We start from the raw sequence: 21,460 nt of genomic DNA, 5'->3' as shown, positions 1-21,460 counted from the left end.
AACGTTATAGGAGGAGAATGCAAACAAGGACACACCCATTTTATTTTTTCCAACATTTATTCTATGTTAATACACCAGGTGATATTAAGCATTTGCAAAAAAAATGATCGGAATCATCATTGAGCACATTCTCACTCTTTTGGGATTCACCACACACTCCCATCATACACGTACACATACATAAATACAACATGTATCCCAAACACCCGAAGGCCCTGCTTACAGTAGTTCCTCCTTCATCCCACACTCTCCCACCCCTCAGCAGAGCAGACCTGGTCCCGAGTCCAACACCTACAAAATAACAGACTCACACTCATCCAAGCACCGCTGCAATCACCTTTGGGCTAGAAGCACCCCCCCCCCCCCCCCCCCCAACTTTTGAAGGCAAATTCAAAATAAGAGCACTTTTACATTCAAGGTGGCACATGTTTTTGGTTTGTCCGTGATTTCTGAAATTGGACTCTAACTTAACTTCAAGTCAGTCTGTGGTTGAAAGCACAATTGTCTTGCAGGCATATGACAAGAGTAGTAAGTTAAGACACTGCTTTATTAGAAGGCTGGTTGCAGGAAATCTAGACATGGCTGACCCCACCTAAACGTGCACTCAACTGCCCACAAAACAGGTTAAATACAAACATGCAGAACTTAGTAGTGAGGATTAGTAGCGAAACTGCGTCGGGGCACCCCGACTCGGTTCTACATTTTCTGCTTGGCTGTTCCATCCTCACAGGATATTGGGATGCTGCGTTCGGGGCCGGGTGAAGACCTGGGCGCGGTGATAGTCAGCACGCCGTCAAACGTCAAGCTGGAGGTGATATCAGCGCACGACACTCCGGTGGGAAGCCTGTACTTCCGCAGGAACTCCCTGGACACGTAGCCGTGGTCATCCTGGAGAGTCGGCAACACATCAGTCACTAAAATTGACATCGGTCGGTGGCGTTTTTGGGTTGTGAATTTCACCAACCTGTCTATCTTCATGCTTGGCGTGTATTGTGATGAACTCGTCGCCGACGTTGACGCTCAGCTCATCCGGTGAGAAATGCTTGACATCCAGATAAATCACATAGCGATCCTTTTCCACGTGCATCTATAGGTCGAACGGCACACCTGTGAGAAAGACGGTTGACGAAGGAAGAATCTTTTCTCACTTTACCTCACTGTGCCCATTCTCGGCCCAGTTTGACCAGCGTGTGAAACTGGGGCGCATCCAAGCAAAGGACCACGGGAAAGACCAGATGAGAGGCCAGTCGGCGAGAGACTCGGCGAAGGACGCATCGGCACGTCGATATGGGAAGGCCCGGCGGTACCAGGGGTACTGAATAGGGATATCCATGATGAGTATCCGGATGAGGCCAAACAGCGATGGGTGTGTTTGAAGGTGACACTTGGTCTCAGATTTGTGCTTGCTGTGCCCTCCTGCAGCACATTTATAGCGCGTTCCCCTCCCGTCCCGTCCTGTGCGACTCTCTCCACGCACCCCCACGCGCCCCGCCATAACAGCCCACTTGCGCGGTGACCCTGCCAACAGGCTGATCTTTCTGGAACAATGATGTCAACTGTTTGTCCCACCGTCGGCCTCATTGTTCCATCTCCCCAACGGTGGCTGGCCGTCTCTCCCTCCCTCTATCTTTTCCTCTCCCTCTCAGCGTCTCTCTGCGGTCATGAGGTGACATTGGCGGGGAATACTGCTGATGCTGCCTATGTTCTCTACCCAGGAAATGCCCCCGTCTGGATCCCTGCGCACGTGTTTGGATGAGGCCGAGCTGCCAGAGCATTAGCCCTGCTGGCTTGCGAGTGCCAGAAGCTTTAGGACTGCGAGCCAAGTGGATGTGCGGCTTGAATGGGAAATGATGAGTTTGTATGGCGCTGCATTAGGTGGCAGCCAAAACGTGTATCAGTTTGCTGTGAGCTCAGATGTCAAATATGAAGTCCTCTACAAATTTGGGCCGGCGTCTCCATGTGTCAAGCCATCCTTGGTGGCTTGACACATTAACTGTTTGTTAAATTATGAAACATTTGAGTTGTCTTTTTCTCAATTAAGCTGGTTAGGAGGAACTTCCTCAGAAGATCATCTAAGAAAATCATATTGTAAATTTAAGTGCAGTTGGTATATAATCTGAAATCTACAATCCTGTATGCTCCAAATGTACTTATTGATAAATACAATATATAAGATTTCAATACAAAAGTCAGTATACACTTCTTTTATTGCTTCTTCGATTCAGGTGTCATCATTTGAGATTAAATTTTGCATGGATTGTGTAAATTACCCAATTAATTTCTTCTCAAACTGGCATTGAACTGCAGTAGGAGGGAAACAAATCACAAAGGACTTACTCCATTTTACTTTATTAATTTTTACATGTTTCATTTTTATTTTGTTTTAACAATATTATCATTGAAGTTGACTTAAATAGTTTCCAACATATGACAAATTAAAAATGTACATTGGAGTCATGACGAAAAAAACATGCCCACGTTGAAAAACAAAGATAATCCCCCACAGATACACGCATACACGTTTACAATGCTTTAAAAGAATCCTAAAAGACACGTGCATGACAGTACCAATTTATGTCAACAAAGGTGATCAAACAAAAAACTAACGTGTGTAAATACTCGTCACGTACTGTATTCACAGCGCTGCATTAGGATTGTACATATATCTCCACAAATAATATATCTTTGACAATATAAGTGTGAAAATTCCGACTTTTTGTGATTACCTTAATGCATCACTGACTGTCTGACTGTTTTAGTTAGCGTCGTTACCATGGTGATATGCATCTCCCCTCCCACGCTCGTTGATGGGTTAAACATACTATTATGGCCTCGATGAATTTACCAGCGACCTATTATGGCAAAGTTGACAAAAGAAACCCGGTCATTGTATCTTTTGAGCGAGACATTAACTCGTTTATGACAGTAATGAAACGAGCGGCGTCGTCCACCTGCCAGGACAACGTCGCTTATGCTAAAGGGTAAGCTAGCTAACTTTTAAATTGTGTTTAGCTTTATTGAGCTAGGTAAATAGCACGACGTTTTTGTTCGTTTGTTTTTTAATTATACACAATATGTTTTAGAACTTTGTTTTAGCTTACTCTCAACAGATTTGCAAGTATTATAAACAAAACACTTGGTTTGGTATATAGTTACATGTTGGGGTTATGGACCATGTTGTATGTCAGTAAAATAAAACATGTGAATACATTTGAGTACATTGTATGCTTTGAGGGTTTATTTTAGGTCATGTACTCTTATGTTTCTGAAGTTCCCAATAAATGACAACTTGTATTGTGGGCAAGGGGGAGTTACACTTGTGAAACGTAACTGATGGAGTGAAACTGTCATAATGAGGTGCCCTGCTGTCGCTGACATTATGTTATTGAGTGTTTTGTGTTAATAACATTGGCAGGGTTACACTGTTGGCAGAGATCTGGCGAAACTTCAAACCTCGCCTGCCTTTCAAACTGTACCAGGAGCGCATGTTACAGATCGGAGATTTTCTCACTGGATTAAAGGTAATTGTCATATTGCCTTCGTGTATTGAGTCATTTGCTATTTTTTATTTATTTGTCTCTTCTCCGTACAGTTGTACCAGACGGCTCTATCGCAAGGCTACAGTCTGCACCTGCTTCAGTTCTGCTCAACTAGTATAACTGACATTACAGATGTGGACCACTTCACTAGCTGCTTCTTTCCTGAAGGTTTTGACACAGACCAAGATGTCTTCATTATGAAGGTATTTGCCACTAGAAGTGTTGCTGTGTAGTGTTATTGCTGAATCTGTCTTATTTTTGGCTCCTGGTCCGTGTGTCTGTTTAGGTTCGTTCAATGCTGGGCTGTGCGCTGTGCATATTTGAGTTGGAGAAAAGGCCCATGGTCCTCAGCCAGAAGGGGCTTTTGAAACTGCTGCATGTGCTGAACTTCATCAGGATAATGATGCAGGCTTTACAGCAGAACAAGCACCGTTGCTGGATAATTTATAATGGTCGACTCGTTTTCCTTTTTTGCTCAGTAAATACATTTGATGCGGCCAAAACTGATATTTTCTTTCCAATACTTGCCCTTTCTAGGTACAACGCACATCTTCAAAATGTGTAGCTACCTGATGGCATTGAATCATAGTGCAAAAGTACGATGTGTAAAATACGACGTCTAACCTAAAACTCTCCTTTCACATAAAGCAGCATGTTACTTGATTTACTTTTTCCTTTTTGTGATCCCTTCTAGGCATTGGAGTACCTCCTGTGGGCAAGCCTCACTTTAGAGTCGACCATGCCCGTCATGACTGTTAAACATCTGCCGTGGCTTGTCAAACTCTACTGTGCTGTCTGTCACTGTTACTATGACAACCAGGCTTCCCTCCACGCAGAGGTGAAACTCACTTGTCACACTATTCATCGACATGATTACAAACTTGGACCAACCTCAACTAGCTTCATTCGTGCTTATATTGAATCAAAAGGAAATCTTTTAATTGTATATTTCTGCGTTTTTTGAATGCTTCTAGGAATTTGCCAGGAGAGCACTTGGAAAAATCAATGACCTTGCAGAGCAGGAGAAGGATAAGGAAAATGGTGGTCCCACAAACAAAGAGACTCAAATGGCCTTCAGAGAAGCCTCCATTAAGGCATTAGAATACTTTAATATTTCGTTCTGTCATTTGTCTTTGCTAAAATTTGCTTCAATATCAGTGGAAAACATACAAAGGTCAAGAAAGGCAAATCTTCATGCATATCTTTGCTGTTGCTTGTTTTCGTCTTTCTTTCTGAAAGTTAAATTAAGATTTTTAAATTGAAATCTAAATTATAGTTGACTTTTAATGCTTTAGATATTTATTTTCTTCCAGCTGGCTGTCATGATGTTCAAGCGGGCTGTGTTCGAGACCAGGAGGAAGCCTAAACACATGATTACAATCAAGAGCAAAACTACTCCAAAGGACTTTCCAAATGTAAAGAAAAGATTGGAATTCAGTATTTAGTTGAAAAGTCAATGTTGAATTGAAAGGTTGCATTGCTGCTGTGCCCCCCCCCCCCATTTATTCCCATGGCAGGTTTCCAATCTAAAAGATTCCTGGAATTTTGCCAACTCTAGTTGCCTTTGGGAACTTTTTTTTTTTTTTGACACTATTTCCCCCTTGGAACAACAAATCTGCAAAGCTGTTTGTCATGATCCTTTTTTCAAACATGAGCTAATATAGTCTGAATGTGCCGTAGATACCGTGGCCTCGTAACGCCACCGAGCGAATGCTGATGGGCCTTTTTGACAGTAGTGCATCCCAGTTCTTGGGCATCTGTGAAGCACTTTGGGACAGCTCCTTGCGCCCGTTGCAGGCAAGGCTGCCGGAAGAACTCGAGCTGCAGGAGGTGGTCCTGGAGCTCTTTGCCTCTGGTATCAGTATATTATCTGGTAGGTTCAAGAAGAAAAAAGAGAAAATGTTACTGGCGAGATTCTAATTGGAATGTCTGCGTTTTATCAAGGAGTGGCTAGCACTAGTGAGCAGAAACGTCAAGAACAGCACTGTGTACCTCTTAGTGCGCTGTCCACAACATCAACTATGATTGAATTAGCCATTGCAGGTAAGTCGGCGTCATTTTTCTTTCTTTTCAGACATGTTTAACAGCCAGGGAATTGTTTTGTGACTGTTCCGTCATGTCTTGTTTTAACTACAGGAGAACACAAAGTTCCCATCGCTTCCGCCGTCAGATTCATCAAGATGATGATTCAGTACAAGCAACCAGACGTTTTCATTGAAAATTCACGACTGATGCTGGAGATTTTGTCTGTGAGCTCTTTGCTTGTCCAGTTTTGTAGAAAAGTCGAGGAAAATCTCGTTGTGACCGCATGTTTTAATGGACGCTGTGTGTTTATGTCAGGTTGTGGAAGGTCCCGCATTCAGGAAGGCAGAATACGAGCTTACCTTGATCAATGGTTTCACCGCTCTGAAATCCTCCCACAGAAGGCGCCTTAGAGAGGACGTCGCTGGTAGTAGAAGTGATTGTCTAAAGCAATGTTTTCTTATATTTAACTAGCCAAGGAGAATGTTACAAAAAAACCATGTACCGGTACAGACCATTTCACACAAATTCACAGAATTGGTTGCCCAAGGAAATAAAATGCGGAAATGTATGATCAAATTAACTGTAAATTACATTTTATACTGAAGCAAAGTGTCCTACAAAAATCAGTTTGTGTTTATTTGGTGGCTCGGCCCTGTTGGCTGGCAGTCGGATAAACAAAAAACATTATTTGTAGTAAATACTAATTGTCTAACTACATATTTTTTTGCGGCACATGATCTGACGATCACTCACAAAACTTAGGCCTCCCATTTAAATATCAAAAGCAAAATTACGTTTTTATGCCAAACCTGGTTTTGCTCATCAATATTTTCTACAGACAGATACAGGGGGTCACTCGATGCCATCCTGGGCCTGACGGAGACTCTGCACAAAGCCGTTTGTGATTCTGTTGCTGTAAGTTGTATATGTGGGATGGAGGATTTCCTATCCATTCCGCAAAAGATCATGTATTTATGCATGTGTTGTTTTGTAGGAGGCGCAGCCAGAAGTAGAACTAGTTTGGGATGTTTTGCTCTTTCTCTGGGGGAAGCTGAAGCTGGTGATACAGATGGATCAGATGAAAAACCCAGAATACACACAGGACCATGATAAGGTAAAACATTAACAGTGAGAGTGTGTTTAAAGTAGGGTGTCAAAATTTGTGGGTTAATTTGGAGTTAATTTAAAGTTGCTGTAACTTGTTAGAGGCTTATTATTTATCCTCTTTTGCGTGTTCCAAAAAATTGAAGATAGACTTCTTGTGAGAAAAAATCCTTGCAAAGATGATTTATTACAGAGAATCTCCGGTCACACAACACTGAACATCACGTAAAAGGTGGAATTCCAGGGTGCGTGTGTGCCCCCTCTTTTGCGGAATACAGCTTTTAAATAATCCAAATCAGTAAGAGAACACCTATTCCTCCTCCCATCATGAATAAGTAAAACAGATTGGTTCTCACACAATATGTTACATAATATTATTTTCGTACACAGTCCGCAGCTGTTTTCATCTTTTTAGACAAAATATACTCTCAGGGTACTTTTCGTACTTTTTCCCAAAACAATATCTCACAAACAAATTGAACTGGATTTAGAGTGGCCGTGAGTAATGGTGCTCTCAGGGTATGTGTGTGGCAAAATCTGTTCTCACGAACAGAATGTGTGTGCGCAAAACATTGAGAAGGAATTTTAGACAAAAACAAGGTTAAGGTCAAATTATACTGAGTTCAACACTATTTCACCTACTCTACACATCTATAAAACATTTCAACATGGTTAATATATGAAATAAAGAATTAAAAATGTTAATAATGTATAACAAACTCCATTGAATTTTTTAACGCGTGATTAATGACCACCCCATACTTGGAAAGGCTGTACTGGGGGAATTCCAGTCGCAACACAGCAGACACGTCCACGTCAAAATTTAACAGTAATAAATTGAATAATAATGCACTTGTTTGTGGAGACTGGGGTCAAGTTGTATGTTACAATTTAAAAAATGTGCAGAATTATACAAGTTACTTTATCTTAAAGATTAGATGGCTCTTAATATGAAAAGAAAAATGCAATTATGCCATCTAGTGGCAGAAAAATGACCTCAAGATCACACTCGTTTTTTTACAGTACAGTACATCTTTTTAATTTTAACTCCATTTTATGAATTATTATGAAATTACTGTATCAATGACTAAAAGATGCAGCCATATTTTTATTTAACCCCCCCTCACTTTTATCATAAAATCACCTGACACCCATAGTTTAAAGTGTTATTTTTCACCACCGAGGGTGCTTTTTAGGGAGTACCGACTGGTCCTTCAGTCCTGTCTATTGTATTGATCGTTGTTTTTCATGTTTCTTGGACGGGTTAAGTCATTGCTCTGTACTTGCTTTGTCTTTGCAATGACAATAAAGATCCATTCCATTGCCATAATAGTTGCTTTCCTACTTTTATGCCCATGCAGTGGGCGTGGTGCCTGTTCCTGCAGTGCGAGGTGGCCTTTGCCTGTGACCTGGCAACGATTGACTGCATAAAGACAGCAGAGATGATCCACAGCTTGGTCTTGCTGCTGGAGAATGCGGCTGATCGCAGTAAGCAGTGTGATCACACTGACGATGTTGTTTTGTTGTAGATACTCCACGCCTACTGAGTAGCAAGGCGATGTCGACTGTTTGGATTTCTAAAACCGATTTTTGTTCTCCGTAGTTACACCTAAAGTCAAAGTTGGTAGTGACAAGAAATACTGCTTCACTCTGCTTAAGGTACCGAATTGCCTTTTGCATAGCATCAATAATCGTAATGTTAAATGTAAGCTAAATGTAAGATTTTGTTGTTGTTTGCAGGGCTCACGTACAGAGCTTCTTCAGCAAGTGTGCATTGTGGTTGAGAAGGGTTTCGAGGCTCTGGTCAAGCGTATCGTCACACTCATGCCCCAAGATGGCTCAGCTCCACCTGACATTACATACCTGCTGGCACGTATTGTATAGGAGACTCCTGTATTCATTTGGCAAAAGTTTCATGTTTGGGTGCTGTGATTGTCCTCTCGTTCTCTTCCAAGAGGGAAGATGGAAACGGAGAGACTGAAATAAGTGAGAAGCAAAAGGAAGAAATCGAATCAGATGTTAAAAGGGATCGATCCAGCCAGTCGACACATACATCCATGCTTGCCATCGATATTCTCCTCGAACTGGACATCATCTACCACCGAGCATCTCTCAAGTTAATGCAGTTAAATGCAGGTGAGCTTCATTTGCTGCGTTGCTGAAGAACTATTGCATTTGCAGATGCTTTTACAGTTTGATGTTTTCAGTGACAGAATCTGCTCTGGTGGACAAGATCAAGAAGAACAAAGTGTCGAAAGCGCTTTTCCTGATACAGAAGTCTTTGCTGTTGTATGATGGAAAGAAGTCAAATGAGTCCAGTGTAACCAAGAGTCTACTAGAGGTTGTATACAAAAAATATTTATAGACTAGTGTGCTCACAAAATGTACGTTAAGGATATTTGGATTGTGCGTGAAATTTCAGGATGAACCTAAAATCCACTCTAATCTTTGCAGGTGAACTTTATTGAGTGGATGTCCTTAGGTCAAAAATGACATTGTCAATTTTGCCATTTAGCTCCTTGCCAATGAACAGCAAATAGTGTAAAAGTCACTAAACAGTCGGTCCAAGTAGTTCACATGTTAAGGTTGTAGTGCATTTTAGGTTTATCCTGAAATTTCACTCCAATATCCTTAACTTTTTCTGAGTAGTGTATTCATCTCACGCTGCTTACTGATATTTACAAATATCCAACAAAACATATCACTTTCACCAGGAAGCCTGTATTTTAATAGAGAAGGCAGCAATAGAAGAAAGAAAACTCTATATTGCCAACAACCCAAAGTTTGCACTTGAAAATAAAGGCAAACTAATGAAGGAGGAGAAGGAGATCCCACCACCCCGTCCTGTCTTGATCTCACGCACCAAGCGCTCCTTGACCTTTGCCCCCGCCCCCTATCACATGGAGGAACAAGTAAGGCTTCCTCTCCCTCAAGTGCATGAACAGCAAAACGTATCACAATTGATTTCCTGCATACCCCAAGGTGTGCTGGTACCAACTGTGTGGACGTGCAGCGGAGGGCCTCGACTTGAAAGTCCGCCTTGGAGATTGCAGCCTGGCGGGAACCGGAAATTTGGTGCGCCGCTTATCCAAATGTTGTCATCTAAAGAACCGATGCTAAAATGATGAACTGTTTGCAGGTACCGGCAGTATGCGGTGAATGGCAGCTGAAGGCGGAGAGGCTGGAAGCCAACCAGACGTATGTTTTTGCCTTAGCGGCTTACACCTGCCAAGGGAAGTTGCTGGGCAATGCCATTGGAGCGTCAACCTTCCCGCTCATGACTTCCATGCCGCAGTCACTGCTTTCCTCGTGGGCTCACTTGGCACAGGTGCACTTTCGTTTCCTGTAGTTTTTCACATTTCCAAATATTGTGTTAGGAAGGTAACTTTTTTGGGGGGGGGGGGGTCTGTTCTCAGGTGGCATTTCAAACCAAACAATTTGACATCGCAAAGAAAGCGTGCAAGGAATTATGGAACCATTTCACTCTTCCTGACAGTTTGCCCAACAAAACACAAGATGGACTTGCTTCAACAGCGTGAGTAGCTTCAACCTCAATCTAACAAAAATGTGCTCTTTGCTCATCTCGATCTACTCTTATTTTTCTTTAAAGGCTGAACATGAAGTATCTGCAATGCTCGTCTCCGCTCCTGTGTCAGCTCTTCCTCACGTCCATCTTCATTGAGACGGACATCAACATTCAGCAGCACTCGCTCCTCCGCGACACAGACAACATCTGCGGACTCTTTGTCTGGAAACAGGTGGAGTCTTTGACTCCAACATAAGAAATCACTTCCGGACACGTATCCTTTTGAAATGGATTTCGCTCAACAATATTTGCATGTATGTGTTGTTTACACAGGAAGCCAGACTAGCTGAATGTGAACGATTGCTGGTTGCAATGGACTTGGCAATGTGGCTAAATGACAGCAGTTCCGCCGTTCAAGCTGTAATAAGCTGTTACGGCCTCTTGGTTCCATTCATCTTCCATCAGATCCCTTGCGATCTTGCAGTAAAGGTAAAATATCATGAATCACTTTTCCTCCCTAGTGTAATATTTTTTCCAACCAAATTTGTATTATGTTTTTTTTTTTAGTTGCTGACCAAATGTTTAAATGTTCTAAAAGAGAACGAATCTCACCTCAAACAAAAATGGTCCAAAAACACAGTGGAGACCCTTATGCACATGATTGCCTGCATCACCAACTATCTGTCCAAAGTATGTTATGCAAGTCCCCTAGAAATGCGAGCAGTATTTACATCTGGATATTGGAACTTTATTCAGTAATTCTCCTCCATCGGCAGGCATTGTGGGCACTAAAGGAGCATCGGAAGGCCTCGGTGGTGATCGAGTGTGGTCGTGTTCTTCTCCAAGACGTCTTTGATGCTCAGGAGCGCTTCATTAGACTTGCTTGCAAGCGTGTGTCGGTGAAGAGGAGTGCTATTCCCCTCCAACCCCAAACTTTCTGTAATCAAGATCCGTTTAGGCTTCAATTTTGAATCACTTCTTGTGTTTTTGTGTGCGTGTTCATAGTCAAAGATAGATGATCCTGCTGCAGTGAAGAAAGAAATGAAAAAATGTGTTCAACTGAAGGCAATATTTTTGAAGTTCAAGGAAGTCATCACAGCTGAGGCAGATCCCGACACAGTGATAGGTAATAAACTATTATTTTTTTTAAGTATTACAGTTGAACTTCCAAAGTTGAACAAACAAGTTGTTTGCATTTGAGTAGGGAGAGGCGAGTACCGACACCAGATAGCGCTAAAAAGCCGATACACGGCCTTATTTTAAGGTATCAGTGCTCGGGAGGGCGGCCGATACCGGTATTGGTTTTAAAATCAGGAACTAGAAATGAAAAGAATATATAATGCTCATTAATATGAAGGGAAATTGACATATTTGGATATTTAGGTCTTTCTTCAAAATTAGCTGTCATTGTTATTTTTGGAAGTTTCACTGTATCAAAATAACTAGTGGTATCGGTATTTGGTATCGGTATCATTGACTAGTCAAACAGGCAGATCATGTGATAACATCTTGCCCCATGTGCCGTCATCCAGATGGGGTTCATGTTCTGACAGCTATTGATGAGAACCTGGTCAATTGGCTAAATAATAAATGCTCACATGTGATAATTCACTCCAAACGAAGAAGAAGACTAGTCAACAGTTGAGTACTCGTACTCATATCGTTCTGGAAAAAAAAAGTGGTATTGAACATCCCTACTTTTGAGACGCTAATTCCAGAAAATGTTGTTTCCATTCTAAAACTACATTTTGGTGACATTTGATTTTGGAGGTTCCATTGTATTTTTGCACTTTTTAATATGCACAAACGATCAGCTACTAAACACATTTAGCTCAATTCTAAAACCAAAAACACAACCACATAACATTGCATATCGCAAGAATATGAAATTGCTCATTTTGTACAATAATCAGATGTCCACTATATGTCTTTCCACAGAGAGTTCCCCCTCACTGAGTGGCTCTGAGGACACAGCCACATTGCGTGAGCGGATCTTCACAAGCACTCTAACGCATGCTTATCGAATTGGTAAGTAACATGTATCATATTAAGTTTCAAATCAACAATTCCTATTTGCGTCACTATTTTGTCATAGTGATGCAGCTCGGCAGCCATCCGAATTTTGTGGAGATTTCGGCACTATTACTTCAGAGAGCCTTAGAAGAAGGACAGCTGGATCTTGTTTTACAATGGGGTAAAACCATTTTTGGATTTCTCGCCAGGTATATGGCTTCATTATTTCTGCTTGTGGTCTTGACTTTACAATAAATTATCGAGATTTTGCCTATGGTTGACATACATATCAGTTTGCAAATGGCTCTGTTTTTATAGGCGAGATGACGAAATGATCATGTCCACCAAATGTTCGGAGAGAAACACACCGTGTGATAAAGAAACTAATGAGAACTCTGCGACAGAAAGTCAAACATCACAGGTAGTACACATAAAGCGCACATGGCTTCATAATATGATCACAACGGTCTTTCTTACAGAAGACCACAAAAAAGGCTCTAAAGAAACGGAAGAAGCTTCGACGCGGTGCGCTTCTGACGGCGAGAACTGTCAGGTAGGCAATGTGCGTTTGACGTGTCATTGCAGTGATGTCATCCCAATGGAGTGCTCTTATTGCATAGGGAGCTGAAGGCTGTGGAGAGGCTGCTGTCCTCCATGAATACCGTCGTGGAGCGACACTCGAGGCGGCTTCAGCTGAGAAGGCGGTGCTCTGAGGAAAGAGTGTGGAGGTCTCAGATCAATTACAGCATCGGGCGGGCACATCTCACACTATTCGAACAGGGCCTGCAGCCATTGCATGAAGAATCACCGCAGTCCAGGTTCAAACAGAGCTCATTGAGCATCATGCCATTTACTTCCCGTAGCCCCAACATAGCATGCGAGAGGGCTCAAAATCCAACACTCTCATTGGACTGTGCCGCAGTACAGACTGAATGATGTTGTTTATGTTTCAGGTACAGTCACTTAAATCTCTCCATCTTCTTTCTGGCCAACTCTGGCGTGCTGTTGAAGAGGAACTTACAAGAACAGCTATCCACCATATGTGAAGTGATTTCCGAGAAAGACTTGCCACAGCCTGATCTGTCAGATGAAACTTCTAGCAAAGATTGCGATAAACACGGTAGGTAAGCTGCTGAGACAATGAAAAACAAATTGAAATGGAGAAAACATGACTTTTTGCTTCTTTCCACTAGAGGATAGTACTGACAGTGTGGAGAGTGGCGAGGAGATGGAAGAACACTCTCAAAAGCTAGACGTGCCGAAAACCATGCCGTTGGACTCGCTGGAGAAAGCGGTTTTACATCTACGAAGGGCCATGGTACAGTTTGTTAACATTGACCAGAGATGAACAAGGATTTTTGCTTAAGGGTCGCATTTGATTTTTAAAATAGACACATGGGCCAGGCCGTTTTTTTTTTATACATTATGAATGTGTAAAGTAAATAACTTATTCTCATTATTTAATATTAATTTAATTTGAACTGTAGTACTATTCAATAAAATTATTATTATTATTTTAAATTATTTTACTAATTTGCATATCATACAGAATTGTTCATTTTAACAATAAAATGTTTATTGTTAAATTGTATTATTTATAGTTAGCTTATGAAAACCAATTAACCAATTATTCAATAAAATAAACCAATATGTAATTGGTTATTTTATAAATATATTTGTATTTTATGTTAAAGTATTTATTTTAATGAAATAAAAATAAATGCTCTTTTTTTTTTAATGTATAATTATTTTTTCAAATATTTTATTTTATGTAAAATAGTTTTATTAACTGTAAGGCTTGCTCATTTTATTTTAATTATTTACAATTAAATATAAATAAATATGCAATTAAAATATGTTAGTGTTTTATCATACAGTATGTAAAATAATGAATAGATACATTTTAAAGTAACCAATTTTAGAAAGTAAAATGGCTCTATTAACTCAAAAGTCTAGTGGTTCAGACGAAAGAAGGAATCAGGCCACACAAAAACAAACAGAAAATTATTAACTTTAATGAGTGACCTTCACTTAGCAACATCATTTAGTTTGCAAGTTGACCATGTACTGTTTAACAGTACAAAATTAAAAATTGCAGTCACATAATGTTACTTCTGTGTGACCATTTTTTTAGTGGTATGTATTGCATTTTTTCCCCCCTTTTTCAGGTATTGGCCCACCGCGGAGGCCACTGGACAAATTTGCAGAAAGTCTGTCACACTGTGTGGGAAGAAAGCAACAGACTTTTTGCATTAGTAGACACCGTTTGTCAGACTCAAACTCCCTTCCTGCTTACATCACATGAGTTGCAAAACACATTAACCCCTTTGCTAGTGCTTGCAACAGATCTTATCATGGACATGCTAAGCAGACTCGGAGTAAGTGTCGCATACAGTATATGTTGCATATGTTCTAAACAGCAAACAATACTGAAGTTTCATCTGTTTTTGGTTGCCACCTCAAGCTGTGGCATTCGTATGACAGCGTGACTGAAGAAGAGCAAGAGTTCAGTCTATGTTTCTCCGCCCCACTGGATGACTGCACCCAAGTGGACATGCGTTTTGTGCAGAGTCTGGTGTTGCGTACTCTGGAGCTGCTCCACGATAGCGGCAAATGGGAACGCCTGGCACACTTTGCCCTGATTTTCAACTCATACACCCGGTAAATGTTTTTAAGCTCAATTTAAGCACACCACAAGAAGAGTTGAGTTGAAAAATGTGCTGAACAAAAGTACAATACATTTTATGTAGACAAATGTGCATCATACTCAGGTGTGTTTCTATCATTTCATCTTTCCTGCCATTCAGTGCCATTGACGGCTATACACGTCAAAGATCCATTTTCACTGGGCTGGCAGGGAATAAGTTAATGTATTATTGTCGATGTCATCCTAGGGAACGATATGCCTTGACAGTGACTCCCCTGTTGGTCCTCGCCCAGAGGAAACTCCTTGAAAGGATCTGTACTAACGGAGGGTCTAAAGTCCCACAGCCACACCATGTCAAGACTCAGTGGGTCACTGGCAGGGAGGTAAAAAAAACAAAAAAACATGTTTGAGCATCATCATTCAGGATATGACAACTTTATTTAACCCTTTAAAGCCAAAAGTATCATTAAATACAAGACATTTTGAGCTCTCTCTCTCTCTCTCCTCCCTATTTAGGCTTAATGTTTAGAAAATATAGTGGTCAATTAAATTTCTTTAGCTCTCTTGACTTTATGTTTTCATAATTGTAATCTTGTAAGTTATTTAATTTTTGATCATATACAACGTAACTATTGACGTCGGTTACTTATTCAAATGTTTAATCTATTTTAGATTGATACATTAATACACATGGAAGTATACATCGTCATTAAAAGACTGTAAAGTAAAGTGGGCTGGTCTGAGCCATGAAACTGAAAATGAGTCCCAGGCCGGGCCAATATTTATTAATAATGGGAAATGTTATTTTTGATTTTGGAAAGACTAATATGTTTGTTCTGTCTGTTTATTATTAGATTTTTGACAGTTATAAATGTGCACATTTAAAGCATTGTGACCAGATGTATCAAATATGACACTAATCAAAAGTCATATGTGGAAGTTGACCCCCCCCCCCCCAAAATAAAAATGGTTAGTTCAAAAGGACCAATAAATACTCTATTTACAAAGAATCCGAATTTTCTCTCATGGTTCAGACTTTATAGGGTTAAAAGCATCCAATTCTGGCCTTTATGTTTCAGGTAACATACAATAGTTACGCTGGGTGTCAGCTGTTCAGTGGGTGGATCCGCCAATCTGCTAACCAGTCATCAAGCTCTGTGAAGTTCACGCCGAATGAAGATACTGAACTCATAGGTTAGAAACCCAACTGTACCTACCGATGTGTTTTTTTATTGTTTTAGTAATGTTTTCTATGTGTCGTTAAGATGCAGAAATGAAGCGCTCTCTGTCCCTCGTGTGTGTTCCTCTGGATGTGGCCAACACACTGCACTATTACCGGCAAGCTATTGAAAGAATACCGCATTGTCTTCAAGTGTTCCGCTATAGCAGATCGTTACTGCTGCTGCTATTGGCCCATTCGCAAGCGGCTTTTGAAACTGAGCAGTGCTGCGAGTTTGCGTCAGACTTGATTGACTTCAATCCGATACTTATCACCACACCAAACATCCAACCATGGGACCTGATTAATAGAGACCACATCACTCCGGACACTCTCTACAATCTCCCCGTCAGCACCGACTACATGTCCAGAATCATCTCTACATACTTTGCAGCCACAAGTAAGAGCACAAAAAGACATGACTGACAAGTGTGTTTTCAGGTAACTTAACAATTTGTGAACTATTTCTTTTCATTCCTTACAGAATATCTCCAGTCCAACAACCAAGAATCCCTCAGCGTGTTTGCCCTGCATGAAATGGGAAACCTGCATTTCTACGATTTAAACACACGGTGGGAAATCTATTTTCTCCCCAGTCTGTGAATGTGTGCATGCTGAAACAAGTCTTCTATTATAAGCCTTTTCTATGTAATTACACTGTCAAAACGAAGAGGAACTCAGCTTTTTATTATTGTCCTGGATGTTTCCCCCCCCTCCTTTTTACGTGTAGTTTGGCACACTCTTGCTGGACTAAAGCTGTTGATGCTGCCTTACACAGCTCAGGGGTGATAGATAAATGGGATTGGGTGTCATTTGGGGGCGGCACCCCGCAACATACTCTGAGACAGGCTGGCCTTTGGGGATGTCTACAGGCGGCGGTGATCACTGCTAAAATTGCGCAGTAGGTTCTTATCCTTTTTTTTCATGTGTCGACAAAATAGGCCTTTGACACTTCATCTATTTGTGGTATATGTGTAGATATATTCTAACTTCAGATTTCAGCCAGAGGACCAAATGCTGCCTTTTGTCAGCTCACCTTTTCAAGGTAAATTATTGGTTGATTTGACATTCGATCTCACTATGAGTCGTGCATTTTTACATCTATGATTCCCACCGTCCCTAGTGTGTGCTGTGCTGCTCCTTGGCTCATCCCCCTGATGACTTCAAGTACGCCTCATACAGCATCGGTGATGAACTACTCCCCGGAGTCGACCTTTTCTCAGAACCCCACAGGGCCGATCTCGCCGTCACTGTCGGCAGCCTGAATTTCATCTGCCAGTGGCTGTTCATTGCAAGCTATTACAAAGTGGTAAACACATTTAACCCATGGGTCTTTTTTTTTTTTTACTAGACGTGTGGTATTTGTGCCCAAAAAGTGCTCTGCTCTTAAAGTGTGATAACTAAGTCAATTATGAATGTATTATTTTATGTTTTAATTCAAATTGGAATATTTCATATCGCAAAATTAGAGCCTTGAACAAGTCAATAGTCTACAATCATAACAGAATAATTTTTTATGCATAACTGGTTTACAGCATATCAAAAATTATGATTTATAAAGGGAGTCAATGTGACAAAAATTGTCATTTTATAAAGAAACTTGGTATAAATGTCCCTCTCCCATTTGCAATAATTTAGACATTTCCACATTGTGCCATTTTGGACCTCTACGTGTCATGACAATCTGCTGACATTTTTAGCTTCCTAGTGTTTAAAAAAAAAACTTTTTCTTTGTTATAACACATAAAAAAGACCAAAATGGGACAAATACCACCCAGGGATTAAATTAATAATACGTAAAACATGCTACACATGAATTGCACTTGCATAATCTGATGAGATCCAATATAAGATCTGTATCAAAATTCTATTCTTGAAATTGAACTTCAACCAGGTGTTAGATTGCACTGCTCCATGACTGGGGCAAACCTAATAATCTCATTAAATTATTTAGGTGTGCCGTGTAAGTATGTTCAGTATTTAGTAAGTATAAAATTATAGCGTGTTGAATAAAGTTTTTAATTTCAGCTTCTACCCATGCTGGCACTTTATCAACATTTTGTGGGGACAGTTTGCAGAGACGTTCAACGCAATGTTGAAAGCAGAATACTTAAGGTCAGCATAAGTTTTATGTTGATTGCTCTCACTTGTTATTTCCTCTTTTGAATTTGTTGTATTTATTTGGTTGATATTTACTGTAGGTACGAGCGCTCACTGAACTGTGCTTCTTCTCGGAGGCCATAAAAGAGACAGAACAGCTCTCAAGAGGGGCGGGGATTCTTCTACCTAATGGACGCTACATCGTTCGTGAGTCTCGCCAAGTAAGAGCACTGACATCCCCTTTTATGTTACGGATTTTTAACACCAGTTTAAGAATATCAGATGGGTCATGTTGGTCACATTGGATTTTAAACTGCACAGTGCAACTTCATAAAACTTGATTAGCTAATACAATATGTTTGTTCAGCAGTCAAAGAAGATGTTTTTTAACAACAAGTCCCTCCTGGAAAATATTCAGGTATTGTCTCTGCTCGATTTCCATGTAGTTGATCGCTGTGTCATTAGTTGTTTTTGCAATCTGTATGACTTTTGCCTTAGGCTTTAGAGGAACTTGTGAGCTGTGAGCTTTCTCCAGAGGTCAGCATGCTTTATGGATCCGCATTGGATCTCCGATTTAACCTCGCACGGGTTCAACTAGCCCTGGCCATCAGTAGCACTGTAAAGGGTCCTCCTGAGCCAGGTCTGTAAACGTAATTGTTTTCTTCTAGTATCATCATTCACATTTAATATTGCAGCATCCAATCTATTTTTTTTTTTCATATGTACAAATCTGATTAGTGACTGATTATAAAGTCGACCCAGAGGAACAGGAACCATTCCCTGTGGACCCTGAAGAGCCGGACCAAGAGAAGGAAAAAACAAAAGTGAGGGAATTTCCTTCTCGGCAAAACCTCACTCTTCAAAATATCAAGGTAAGAATTTTTCACCTTTGCTTCACTTCATTTCCTGTCTTTATCGATCATCTTTCTTTTCTCTTGTAGTACTTACTACTAGAAGCTGCTACAATCTTTTTGGACTTCATATTGGAGAAACTCCCGTGTCCATCATACAGTGAAATTGAGAACATGGAATTGAAACTAGAGGCAAATCTTCTCAAGACCAACCTCTACCTTCAACAAGGACATGTTGCACAAAGGTATAAGCACTTTGTGCGCGTGTTAATTTTATGTTCACATTTTATACATTATGCCAATTATTCAGTTTTATATTTGCACATCCTCAGTTTTGACATGGCAGTTTCATCGTTGGTGCTACTGCAGGACTTTAAAGAATCCATACCGGATGCTAAGAAACCAACTTCTGAGCTTCCATTTGCTGAAACCGAACAGGTCACATGACTGTTAGATATTTGAAAAAAATGCCTTGGGGGGGGTTGACAAGAATGGATGATCTCAATGTGCGAGGATGCATGTGGCAATTTGTGTTCTGTTCTGTCAACAGGGGACTGAACCCTGCATACAGCATGACGACTGCCCCAGAGCAGTTGAGGCCAATGAGAGGGTCGGCGGTGCTCTGTGGTTACGTTGCCGCGTGGCTCTGCTCCGTTGTGTGCTTGTGCAGGCTTCTGATGTCACAGTTCCTAATCCAGGTCTGTCTTTGTGGTTTCTTTGTCTCACATTCAGGCTCTGATGTGTATTCACAAATGTATACAAGGTCAAATTAAGTTTTAGGTATAATACGTTTTAGGTTCATGCTGAAATGTTTAGCCAAAAGCTCTGTATCACTGACATTTTGTGAGTAGCTCATACTTCCAAACATCTTTCAAAGGGAAGCTTCACGACAAGGCGGCTAAGGTGTTAAAGCAGAGCCTGGAGGACTGTGCTCAATTGGGAGACGTCGACACTCAAGCGCTTCTGCTGGTTGAAGGTTCACAATTAAAGTCACGAAGAGGCAGGGGAGACGATGGCTTGTCACTATTGCAGGTTGTTTATTCTTGAAATTGTACTTCAACCAGGTGTAAGATTGCACTGCTCCAACACAACACATCGTGAGAACAGAAAAAAATCAGACAGAGATGAGCAGAGTAGTGGTAACAAAGCATTTGATGTAGTGTACACAAAATGGAAATTAAATATTAGAAACATATGCTAAATAATTACTTGAATTCAGAATGTGAACATGAATGCATAGATGGTAGATGAGCACCTCTGTAACGGTATTGTGTTTGTTTATAGGAAGCCGTGAGCCTTCTGTCAGGACGGACTCGCATGCCGCCAGGATCCCGCGCGACTCTAATTAGAGCCACTTTGCGTCTCAGTAGTTTAAAAAGCACACAAAGCAAACTTCAAAATCTGACTCATAAACTTTTACAAAAACAGGTAGAAGCAAGAAAGCACGCAAATAGTTTGCACATAAATATTGTCGCTAAGTCTGTTTTCTTCCTTCTTTTTTTTTTTTTTAGCTGAGTGAGTTTGGTGAGAATGTTATATTGGAGGATGGAAAAATTTCCATTTCTCCTCCTGGACCCAAAAACATTTACCTTCCTTACATTCAAATGTTAAATCAGACAACTTAGCAAAAAGGTAAGTGCAGTTTTCAATACATTTGATGTCTTATGACGGAAAATCCATCCATAATCCATCCATGCATATGTTTTGGCTGGAAAATGTGTGTGAACTGTGTTTTTTCTTTTTGTGTGTGTAATGCTTTCATGTACAATTCCTTTCAGGTCATATTTTGGATCTATGTGGAGGCCATTCCAGTGCAGGGGAGAGAGAATATCTGAATGCATCGATCTTCCAAGCCATTTACTGAGTTCAAGAGAATACAAGCAAGATGTTTTATTTTTAATAAAAATGAATAAGTGACATTTTTCTCTATTTTGCCTACGGCAGAGTAAACAAGGTCAGGATCTAGAAAGTGAGGAAGACCTAAATAAATACTGTTCAGGAAATGAACAGTAATTCCCAATGTCAGTCCAAAGATGATGATCAATCAACCATTTTCATGATAAAAAAGTAGAAAAGAATTTAACGAATGTTTTGCTTCAGATAATTAAAAGACTCTACATAATTCAGTGTCAGATATATATGACGGGTTTCATTTCATGCGCCATAACTCAGCAAGCAACCAGCAGCGCCGTGATCAAACCCTTGACTTCAGAACTGTGAGCAAGACGTGCAGAACACGAGACCACTGTGCTACAAAGTTTGTATTGTTTTTATATTTAAATACAATAATAATAATTTTAAAAATTAGTACTTAATTTCAAGGAAAGTTAGGAACAACCCAGAGAACAAAGGCGTGCTTTGATAATAGTTTAGTGAGTTGTTTAAATTATTACTGAACTTTCCACTTGCTGTGCTCTTAATTGACATATATTTTTA

At 40.5% G+C, this 21,460-nt stretch overlaps 2 protein-coding genes across 6 annotated transcripts; one reads left to right on the top strand and one right to left on the bottom strand.

Moving 5' to 3' along the window:
• Positions 1-38: 38 nt before the first annotated feature.
• LOC144035770 (alpha-crystallin B chain-like) lies at positions 39-1,510 on the bottom strand. Its single transcript, XM_077545697.1, has 3 exons — positions 1,154-1,510; positions 965-1,087; positions 39-888 (listed from the first exon to the last, which is right to left on the bottom strand). The coding sequence occupies exons 1-3, from the start codon at positions 1,493-1,495 to the stop codon at positions 697-699; spliced, it is 657 nt and encodes a 218-aa protein (XP_077401823.1). The 5' UTR covers positions 1,496-1,510; the 3' UTR covers positions 39-696.
• Positions 1,511-2,632: 1,122 nt separating this feature from the next.
• cfap54 (cilia and flagella associated 54) lies at positions 2,633-20,943 on the top strand. Of its 5 annotated transcripts, none has more exons than XM_077546776.1 (56): positions 2,633-2,981; positions 3,416-3,521; positions 3,593-3,742; positions 3,826-3,991; positions 4,077-4,135; positions 4,234-4,377; positions 4,514-4,633; positions 4,853-4,954; positions 5,220-5,412; positions 5,484-5,582; positions 5,676-5,788; positions 5,880-5,988; positions 6,403-6,479; positions 6,559-6,678; positions 8,030-8,156; positions 8,272-8,327; positions 8,409-8,537; positions 8,624-8,804; positions 8,876-9,009; positions 9,383-9,580; positions 9,651-9,743; positions 9,808-9,996; positions 10,085-10,203; positions 10,279-10,426; positions 10,528-10,683; positions 10,762-10,884; positions 10,971-11,093; positions 11,200-11,320; positions 12,133-12,222; positions 12,290-12,416; positions 12,526-12,628; positions 12,687-12,760; positions 12,828-13,025; positions 13,161-13,327; positions 13,401-13,525; positions 14,376-14,585; positions 14,672-14,868; positions 15,102-15,237; positions 15,934-16,048; positions 16,120-16,473; positions 16,558-16,645; positions 16,804-16,974; positions 17,052-17,118; positions 17,197-17,382; positions 18,102-18,188; positions 18,275-18,394; positions 18,541-18,591; positions 18,672-18,813; positions 18,912-19,045; positions 19,115-19,269; positions 19,357-19,462; positions 19,575-19,722; positions 19,902-20,056; positions 20,309-20,452; positions 20,536-20,656; positions 20,803-20,943. In XM_077546776.1, exons 1-55 carry the CDS (start codon positions 2,827-2,829, stop codon positions 20,647-20,649), a joined length of 7,374 nt encoding a protein of 2,457 aa, XP_077402902.1. In that variant the 5' UTR covers positions 2,633-2,826; the 3' UTR covers positions 20,650-20,656; positions 20,803-20,943. The 5 variants fall into 5 exon arrangements, with proteins under 5 accessions (XP_077402902.1, XP_077402900.1, XP_077402899.1 ...); XM_077546774.1 differs by having other exon boundaries at positions 5,880-5,997; positions 18,544-18,591; XM_077546773.1 differs by having other exon boundaries at positions 5,880-5,997.
• Positions 20,944-21,460: the final 517 nt, after the last annotated feature.

Source organism: Vanacampus margaritifer, chromosome 16 (assembly GCF_051991255.1).
Source record: "Vanacampus margaritifer isolate UIUO_Vmar chromosome 16, RoL_Vmar_1.0, whole genome shotgun sequence".
Classification (NCBI taxonomy): Eukaryota; Metazoa; Chordata; class Actinopteri; order Syngnathiformes; family Syngnathidae; genus Vanacampus; species Vanacampus margaritifer.
Note: the sequence above shows the minus strand (reverse complement) of the source record. Positions and strands in the feature narration are given on the sequence as shown.

Coding starts and splice junctions, on each gene's coding strand:
- LOC144035770 (XM_077545697.1), bottom strand. CDS start 1,495: ATGGCGGGGCGCGTGGGGGTGCGTGGAGAGAGTCGCACAGGACGGGAC. Junction 1,088..1,153: donor CCGAGAATGGGCACAGTGAG/GTAAAGTGAGAA, acceptor TTCGACCTATAG/ATGCACGTGGAAAAGGATCG. Junction 889..964: donor CCAAGCATGAAGATAGACAG/GTTGGTGAAATT, acceptor CCGACTCTCCAG/GATGACCACGGCTACGTGTC.
- cfap54 (XM_077546773.1), top strand. CDS start 2,827: ATGGCCTCGATGAATTTACCAGCGACCTATTATGGCAAAGTTGACAAA. Junction 11,321..12,132: donor AGATCCCGACACAGTGATAG/GTAATAAACTAT, acceptor GTCTTTCCACAG/AGAGTTCCCCCTCACTGAGT. Junction 16,975..17,051: donor ATCACTGCTAAAATTGCGCA/GTAGGTTCTTAT, acceptor GTATATGTGTAG/ATATATTCTAACTTCAGATT.